We start from the raw sequence: 9,444 nt of genomic DNA, 5'->3' as shown, positions 1-9,444 counted from the left end.
GAAGAGCGCAATGATGGTGCCAACTTGGGCCAGTGAAGCAACGTCCTCCACAACTAGACTGAAGAACAAAACGACAGCAACTTGTGTGTTCCCCTTCCCCCAATTCCCCAGCGTTGTTCCCATCCCTCAATTCCCCAATAAAAATCTTAAAAAAAAAAAAGGCTTTTCTGTCCCAGTAGGTACAAAAACTTTGATGGCTCTAGTATTGTAACATGGCCAAACAATAAAGACCAAAAGAATGAAGAATAGGGCCTATTGGGCTTTATCATTTATTCTGTGATGTCTCTTAGAAGAAGGAAACCTTTTCCAGGTACAAATACTAACCGGTGCTTATCTCACAATGGGTCGGAGTTCTGTTCCTTCTTGGTTCCTTAAATTCTCTTCTCTCTGTGCCCTTGCATTGTTTAATTTGTTCATTCTTTTTACAAAACTCTGAAAAACAAAAGAATAAGTTAGACCAGGGTTATGTGTCTACCTTGTTGACAACCATTCACTTGGCCATATCATTTTGGAGCATTTAACCCTTAAAAAAGTTTTCCCTGTTGAATTAAAAGATGTGGGAGGTTAGGTTTCATAGTGGATTTTTAATCAGAAAAGTGTAAATCATAAAAAGACCTGGTTAGCTTCCTACCACCATGAGAAATATTTTCTTGAGAGTATGTACAAATAAGGAAAGTGTTATTGTAGTTTTATGTTTTATATGGAGGATGAGGGCACATTATGTACAAAACTATAGAAGTGCTTGAACTTCAGTGCCGGGCTGAATGGAAGAGTGCTTTGAATGTTTTATTTAAAAGCAAAAAAACACTTTAATGTCTAAGTTTTATTACAACAGAATGAAAGAAAATTGTTAAAATGTCACTTTACCCAGACAAAAGGAAAGGGACGAGAGACTTCATACAGCTGTTAAAGTATCCCTGCCTCCATAGGGTAATGCAAATAACAACTGTGTCGCAAAAGCTGTTGGAAACAGCTGCCTGCTATTTCCAGATAGAGGCAAGCATGAGGCTCCACTAAGGGTGTGGCTTTTCTCGTGGTGGTGTGCCTGGGTTACTAAAGGGCTTGAGATTGCAGATCTGTCCATACTGGCACAGATGGGGATTAGTCTTCACTGGAGTATGTGCCCCCTAACAGACAATGAGTATGACAGGATGCTTGGGGGTGCAAAAATGCTTTAGAAATGGATAGACGGCCAAACCTCCAGACCACCTGAAAGGCCAGACCAAGCCCTTAGCACTAAAGGGACTTGGACTGCGACTGTGTCCAGAACATCCCCTACCCAACATCATTTAGTCAGTGTTAATTGTTCAGCTTCACTTGTCTCCAGGGAGGTTTCAGTAAGGGAGATGAGCTCAGCCTCAGAAAACAGCTCCTACTCTCAGGACATTCAGATCATGTGAGAGAAGCTCAGAGAGCTTCCAGGAAGAGAAAATGAGGCTGGGTGCGTGCCTCCTTTATGTGTTAGTCTGCAACACTTTTGTGAGGGTGGAGACTGCAACAGGGAATGAAATGTTTGCTTACCAAAAACTCTTGGTCCATGAAGTAGGGCTTTTCTGATGACCCATCATTTGTTTCCAGATCAACAGCGAAACATACGAAAAGTGAATCCAGCACAGTTTCAAACACAGATAAAAAGCTATGGGCCACTAGGTAGGCAAAAAAAGCAACCAACAGCAGTGGGATTGCCCACACCTGGAGCACTCGGTGGTAGTTAAATGCCATCAGTCCGCCAAAAACAGTGAAACACACCACTAACACCTGTCAAAACAAGAATTTGTTGCAAATCTTTATAAGCTGGTTGGTTAGAAATTGTAGAAAACATTGTCAGTTACTATAGTAGCACACACATATTTGTGTGTGTTTGTGGGTGCCCTATTCAGAAAATTCGGTACAATGAAATAGGAAGAAGACAAAAATGAAAAGCTATGATACCAAAAAAACCTAATTAATTCGGAGGGTGGGAAGAGTATATGTACTTTCATTCTATCTGTGCCTAGTTTTGTATTAATATTTATGTAGATGAAATGACACCTCACAAAATTTGTTATTGTTTCTTCCCTTACCACCATAATAAGCATCTTCATTTAAAAACTGTTTTATAAATGCCATTTTTTAATAACAGTGCAACACATCCATTGAGTGGATATAGTGTAGTTTAATATATGATTATTTTTACCCTGGGGATTAAACAGAAGAGCTTTCCAATACTGGTGTGGGGAGATAATAGGATTACTCCAGGCTTTGGCTATATGCAATTATTATATTTCCAGGAACAGGATTACAGGCCAGGATGTACCTAATTCTTTAACAGACAAAATGGAGCCCATCTGGAGTCCACATTCCCCTTGGATTTCTAGAAGATGGGCATGACTTTCTGAATGCTACTTCATTCAGACAAAGGTTCACTAGTTTCGCATGCTCATTAGAAGCTCATTAGCAATTATGTGTTCCTTATGGAAATATAGGAAAATGGAGTATTGCCTAAAAGAAAAGATAAATCTGTTATAAAGATGAAACACCATTCCAAAAATTTTTGGAAGTAGCTATTAGAAAACATATCGCCTATAATCTTACCAAACTAATGTAAACAATATTATCCATTTAAATACAACTAAAACTTAGATAACTTAGGCTATTTTGAAAGGCATAATCAGTTGTGCTTCTAGAGCCACTGTCACACGGAAAGTCTCTAGGGCCCAGCTGAGCCTTAAAATGTATGTGCATTAACACACATCTGTGTGTTAGTAACTTGCTACTAACAACAGATAACTATGATAGTAATGCCCCAGAGACACACCAAATGCCACAGAAGCTGAAAATGTTAAATAAGGACCAAGAGTCCTCATATTTGGCATAGGTCAGATCACAACTGGAGACTGAGATCTTGTTTACTCTGGGGCACCAGCAAAGACCCCCACATTCATGTCCTATTTGGAGGAATGATTGGAAGAAGTGAGGATATCTAGCTTGGAACAGTGAAGATGGGGCAGGAAGATCAGGACATTCCAGGGTCAAGAATTTAAAGGGCAGTCAAGTGGAAGTGGGATCAATTGAGGGGTGCAGAATTAGACCCAGCGGGTGACAATCACATGGAAAGACACACTGTGGCACAGTATAAGGAACTTTCAACTGAAAGCTTGGGCAAAGTGAGGCTGGAGCACCGATTTCATCAATATTCCAGTTATTCTTTCCTACAACCCAGGAAGGGCATGTGTTGTCTTTAGCTTCTAGATAGGAAGACTGAGGTTTGAAGTTAAAGATCCCAACTTCAGGGCTTGTGCTTCACACCATGAGATGTTGGAGCTCCAAGATGCTCCTTTGCTCCGCAAGACTACAGACAGACAGTTCCTTGAAGAAAACTATTCAGATGACAACAGAAATGTAACGTTGGCTCCATTTGGAAAATCAATAATTCTATCTGCTAATAGACTTAATGGCATCACATAATGCAGATATTTTATCAGGTTTCAATACTATTTCCATATATTTTATGACATTCTCCCCCCCCAAAAAAAATTATCCATTTTCTGAGACCAGTAGTATTTTTATTTTAGATATGAAACAGTAGAACTCAGAATGGTAGAGAGAATGGATCATAGATAAGAGAGTGAGACTAGAATTCAAAGCCTGGCTCTATCTATTGTGGAATCATGGACGAGTTATTAAACCTCAGTTTCCTCAACTGTAAAACAGGAATAGCTCACAGGGTTGAGGATTAGATGAGATGAGGAAGCACAACATCTACCATAAAATAAGCACTCAGAAAACATTCATTCTCATTCCAAGCCTTATTGTATGACTTCATTTTGAGGTCCCGAGTTCCTTTATTATTTTAGTGATGACTTCTCACCTTTCCTAGAAAAATTATGAAGTGTCCAATGCAGTTAACAGATGTTAAATGACTTGAATTCTTCGATAAGAGTTTGAGTGTGTCTTTCGCTGATGTACAAAAGTCTGTCCCATTAATGGCCGTGGTAGTATATGCATTCTGAAACAGAAGACAATAGATTAAAAGATGATGATTCTTATATTGTTTTAAAGACAATGACAATATTTGCAAAAGAAAAATTACTATAAACCTATAACAAATCATTTCACTTTATATTCCTTTCCAGTTTAATTATATGTATATACATTTTCATAGTTGGAGTAAATGGAAAAGAGAAATTAGTACTTTTGGTCAGTATGGTGGATTAAACATCCCACCACAAACATATGGAAATGAGGGGTAAAGTACAAATTATTTTTTAATGCAAGCAGAGTTTGAGGACAGAAAAGGAAGTTTAGGTGCTAGAAACAAAGCAGACCCTAGTGGCTCGTGAGAGCTGAACCCATTGGCTCAATGGGCATGGAATCACTAAAGGCTCTCAGTCTGGGAGCTGGGGACTTAACCCCTTCTGGGTAAGAGACAATGCTCCAGCCCTTGCTAGGGAACTGTGCTCTCTGCACAAATTCAGGATGTGTACTCAGTTCAAACTCAAGCAAACATCCCAGGAAAATGGTAAAGAAGTACACCATCTGCCTGAGACCATTGAAATTACTACAGTCCGGAGGGACAAAGAAAACCATACCTCCCTCCCCTGCACCCCCAGACCAGGGAAAGGTGGAGTCCAACAGACTCCATGGCTTTTATAATTTTAACTGTTAATAAATACATATTTTATCAGCACTGTGTGTGTGTGTGTGTGTGTGTGTGTGTGTGTGTTCACATGAGACGATTTCTTGGGTCATTTTTCTAAAATACCTTCCCTTTATGATTAAGTGATCATTTCAAAAAAATTTATTATTGTCTGCCTTGAAATCTTTAAAAATACTACTTGTACTGAAGTTCACAACAAAGAATTTATAGCTTTCTTGGGAAAATACACTGAATACTACCTGCTTGGGTTTGTCATTCCTTTTGCCTTGGATAAAGGATTCAAGTTTTCATCTCTTGATATACAAATTAATCCTTTCACACACCCACTCAAAAATGTTGTGAGGGAATCAATTTGGAGTCTATTGCAATAATTCGGTCCCCAACAGCACAGGTGTTAATTGGAGTAAGTGATGGAGGAAGTAGAGAGGACTAATAAGCATGAGAGTAAGACAGTAGAATTAACTCACCCACTTTACCAAACTTCCTTTTCACCAAGCCAACTGGAGAGGAACATTCAGTTTTTAAAAGCCAAAAGGCTGGGTACACACCTCCCCTTGCTTGCCTCAAAGAGGTTTTTCTTAGATAAAGTCCCTCAGAAATGCCTTTTTCCACAAACAACTTTTGGTTTCTGATTTAGTGGAAAGCTGTCCCCAGTTTGGGGACTTAAGTCATGAGTAAAGATGTGGCAACTCATTTGCTCATTGTTTAACTAAGCATCTCTAATCATCTAAGGTTCTCAGAGCCCTGATGACTAATTCATTAATACTGAAAAAACATATGTAGGGTGGGTGGTGGGGGTGATGAATGGCATAATCATTCTTTTGTAGACTAGAAACCAAGATCAAGGACATTTTCCCCAGGTCCCCTGGTGAATCAGAGGGATTTTGTTTTGTTTTGTTTTGTTTTTCTCTAAACTTCTGGACATTATACTATCAATTTTCACTAGAACAAAACACCATTGTAAAAGCGTGGTGGTTAAGGTAAGCATAGGCTCTGTAGCCAGATAGTCTCTGGGTTCAAATCCCAGTTCTACCACTGGCTGTCAGTCATGGGCAAATGATTTCACCTCTCTCCAACCTCAATTTCCTTATCTATAAAGTGAGTTATAGCACCTACTGCCAAGGGACGTTGGGAGGATTAAAGACCATGTTCCCTATAAAGCACTTAGCAAAGCTCCTGGCACATGGAAAGCATGTAATAAAGGGTTGTTATTATCATCCAGACCTCACCAAAAATGATCTCATTTAGAACTGGGAAACAAGCAAATCCAGGGACTGACATGGTGTGGAAAGAACTCATGCTTTCTGTTTTTTTTTTGTTTTTTTTTAGCTGAGCCAGCAGCTCAGCTCATGCCAGGAATCAAACCACTGTTGCTCAGAGCTCACACTCTTGAGTGAGCTCTTAACCAACTGAGCCAGTCGGCCAGGCCTGCAAACCTGTGCTTTCTTTATCCTTAGACTCTAATCCCTCCCACTCGCAGGGACCCAGGAAGGGCAGGACTTGTTCTACAGACTGCAGTCCAGGCCCCACCATGGTCTTTCTTTGCTGCTGCAGTTCCACCACATGCCAGCCGAACTCTTTATTTGCATTCAGGCTCTGTCCCCAGCCCACCACCCCACCACTTCCCCTTCGAAGTGTCCTTCAGGCTCTGAGGTCCTTCCTGATTCATACTGGAAAAGACAGTTTTTATGGGGACTTCCTTTTCCTGTAGACCATGGCCTTGTAATCAATTTAGCACCACTCCTCATAGCAATAAAAATAGATTTTCGTCCTTGGTTACAATGATTAATGATTAAAATGGTACTTTCTCATGCATGTGTTGACTCCACAGATTTTTGGGGGGGCCCATAACCATTTATCCTTTCTTTAATGTATCATGTCACTGAAAGAGGGCATTCAAACCACTCTGACGGGGCAATTATATATGCCCTCCTGCAGTTACTATCCCACTAGCATCTTACTACAGGTTCAACCCTGAGTGCGACAGAGAGGCCTAGAATTAATGTCTGAACGAATAGCTAGAGGAGGGAAGAATCACTCAAGACAGGATAAGGATTGAAAATTTCTGCAGTTTCAGCATTAACTCATTTTTACTTATTCTGAGTAGAAGCTGCTTCCTTGTCAGGCAGCTGGAAGATGGACTTCACTAAAGGTTCAATATTGTAAGTCCTTGCTCAGAGCATCTGTATTTGCCTGTGCTGACAGGGCTCAGCATGAACCTGCAGACCTCAACAATACGTGGAAAGGATTGGATATAATAAAGATTAAGTGACACGTTTTGCTGGTTGTGAAAATTAATCAGGAGATCCACAAGGCCCTGCACCCTCTGAGGCTCACTCCCAGTGCTGACTTAGTACCTCCGTAGTGCCTACTGGGCTCTGCCTGAGTTCCACATAAATGCTGTTTGACTGTCCACCCACTGAGCACATTGGTTCCACTAGCAGTCATAAGCTTGGGGCCAGGCCCAAAGAAAATGAGCTCTTCTCTGGGGAGAAAATCAGAGTCTTAGGAATTGTCACTCTTTCAGGCACTCTGTTCCCCTCCGACCCTTTTCAAAAGATGCCTTAATGATATGTCCCAAATGGCTTTTGCCATAGACCTGACAGTAGCTTCCTAATTTGTTTCTGGTTTTTGTTGTTGTTGTTTTGTTTTCTTGCTGTCAGTAAGCAGGTGTGCATCTTCTGTGTGTGAATAAATAATAATAAGGGCAAGCATTAAGGGGTGCATACCATGTGACAGGCTGTATTCTATATTCCCCTGAAGGCATTGACTAATTTAATCCTCTTCACAACCCCAACTGGACGATGAGGTTGGCGAGGAGATGAAAGCACAGAGATGTCAGGTAGCACTCCCTCTTGCGTGCACATGCGCGACCCATGTGGCATCACTTTCCAGAAGTGGCTCTCTGACTCATTCAGGTCCATCAGGAAAACATTTACTTTGAGCTGTACTTTGTGCTTTTCCTTCCCGAGGGTTTAAAATCACAAAGTGTCCTCTCAAGAGATGTGTCATTAAAAAGAGCCAAGGACGTGGCAGGATGGCTTAGTGGAAAGAGGCTGGGTTCTGATTATGATGCCTCCAAAGACTGGCGGAGTGGCCTCCACTAAGTAATGTCACCTTGCAGGTGCCTGGTTCTGTTGCTGGTCAAGGGGTCTGCCAGCCCTACAGTTAGTTCTCCATACAGATGCTCAATATCCATGCATACTTCTGAATGGACCAGGCACCCTCATGTTATCCTCTTATTTGAGCTCATCTGTTTCTCACAACTCAGAGAAATAGTCACCATGGATATTACTATTCCCACTATCACAGAAAATTCTTATTTTTAAAGAAAAATGAAAGAGATTTAAGAGTACTTTTAGGGAACTGAAAAGTTGGATTACCTCTTTAATTTACTTTGAGAGTTATCCAAGAATGCTAATCGCTTTTTTAAAGAGCATTTTTGCTCCTTAAGTCAAAACCGGAGCCAGCACAGTTGAGCCCTGTGCCCTCCCTGTAAACTGAAGCTGTTCTTTGGGTGGAGGAACTAATGAACCCCAGGCTCTGTTGACTCTTCAGAAAAGTAAACAGTGCTTTCCTCTATATAGGAGGGAAGGTATTTGCCAAAAATCATACCATGAATAGCTAGCTTTATTTCTGGAAGACCATCCTGACAAAGTTGTGATATTTATCAGCTCAAAATAAAACAAGAACTACTAAAACAAACTTAAGAAAATGGACAATGAATACATAACACAGTATTCATACTTTCCCCAGAACTGAAAGAAATACAGCGAAGTCTGATCCCAGATAGATCCCCATACATCCAAGGGACCTACAGTAAAACTTGCAGGAACCAGCCCAAGCCGTGTCTTTATCACAAACACATGCTGAGGGAGATCGTGGGCAAACAGCCTCTGGGCCTGGCAGGGCCTGGCATTCACCCTGCAGGTCAGTTCAAGAGTTCACTGGTCACCAGTTGCCAAAACCCAATGAGATGTGAGTGGGGAAACCTGCCAGTTCCCTCCAGGGCTGGGACAAGGTGGAGGCCGGGTGGAAGGAGAAACATGCCTTTGCTGGGACCTGCTGCCTGTAAAGCCAGGTCCATGGCAGTGCTGTTTTGTGTGCTCTTTTAAAATGTATTTACATTTTGCTTATCTTTTGGAATAATGGCTTATTTTCATGCCCATCACAAAAAAAAAAAGAAAAAATCAAGCAACATAGAAAGAGACAAAGAAGACAGCAAGAAAATCACTCGGATTCCACTCCTCAGAGATTGCTGTCACAAGACCTCACCCAACCTTTCCCTGCAAATATCCACAGCCAAGAGGAAGGAGGGATGGGTGGGTGAACATAAACTATAAAAGTGCAACCATGCTCTACATCGTATTTTAAATAAAAAATACTCATGGTATTTGACCTCAACAAAAGAAAATGAAACTAAACTGACACTGAATGAATATTTGAATTTCAGGCAAATGTATCTTCACACACAAGACTTAGGTTTCTAAAAAAACCTTTCTAAAAGCCTTATGAAAATTGTTAAGAGGTTAGAGAACTTACATTTTTCTTAACACTGTATCTTCCGTTTAGGCAGCATGGATAGTAAAAGATGAGTCCTTTCATACTTTCTCCCACCTCCTAATTTTAGTGAGTTTCATTGTTATTCTGTCCTTTCATACTTTCTCCCACCTCCTAATTTTAGTGAGTTTCATTGTTATTCTGACTTGGTCCGGGTTTTGAACATTTATAGCCCCTTGGACAATGACAGTCTCGTTTCCTTAATGAAGTGTATCTAGCACTGCCACCACGATTATCATCACACG

General features: G+C 40.8%; 1 protein-coding gene across 7 annotated transcripts in view; it reads right to left on the bottom strand.

Moving 5' to 3' along the window:
• SLC44A3 (solute carrier family 44 member 3) overlaps window positions 1-9,444 on the bottom strand; it is a 96,700-nt gene that overhangs the window by 11,064 nt on the left and 76,192 nt on the right. For 4 of the 7 annotated variants that reach the window (XM_019668193.1, XM_019668197.1, XM_019668198.1 and 1 more), the window contains 3 exons: window positions 3,851-3,988; window positions 1,522-1,758; window positions 256-432 (listed from right to left, as the gene is read on the bottom strand). In XM_019668193.1, the coding sequence (XP_019523738.1) occupies window positions 331-432; window positions 1,522-1,758; window positions 3,851-3,988 (477 nt within the window). In that variant the 3' untranslated portion in view covers window positions 256-330. Of the gene's footprint in view, window positions 1-255; window positions 433-1,521; window positions 1,759-3,850; window positions 3,989-9,444 lie in introns of those variants that run through there. The other 3 variants (XM_019668195.1, XM_019668196.1, XM_019668194.1) reach the window with 1 other exon arrangement.

The sequence above is a fragment of the Hipposideros armiger genome, unplaced genomic scaffold (genome assembly GCF_001890085.2).
Source record: "Hipposideros armiger isolate ML-2016 unplaced genomic scaffold, ASM189008v1 scaffold_519, whole genome shotgun sequence".
NCBI lineage: Eukaryota > Metazoa > Chordata > Mammalia > Chiroptera > Hipposideridae > Hipposideros > Hipposideros armiger.
Note: the sequence above shows the minus strand (reverse complement) of the source record. Positions and strands in the feature narration are given on the sequence as shown.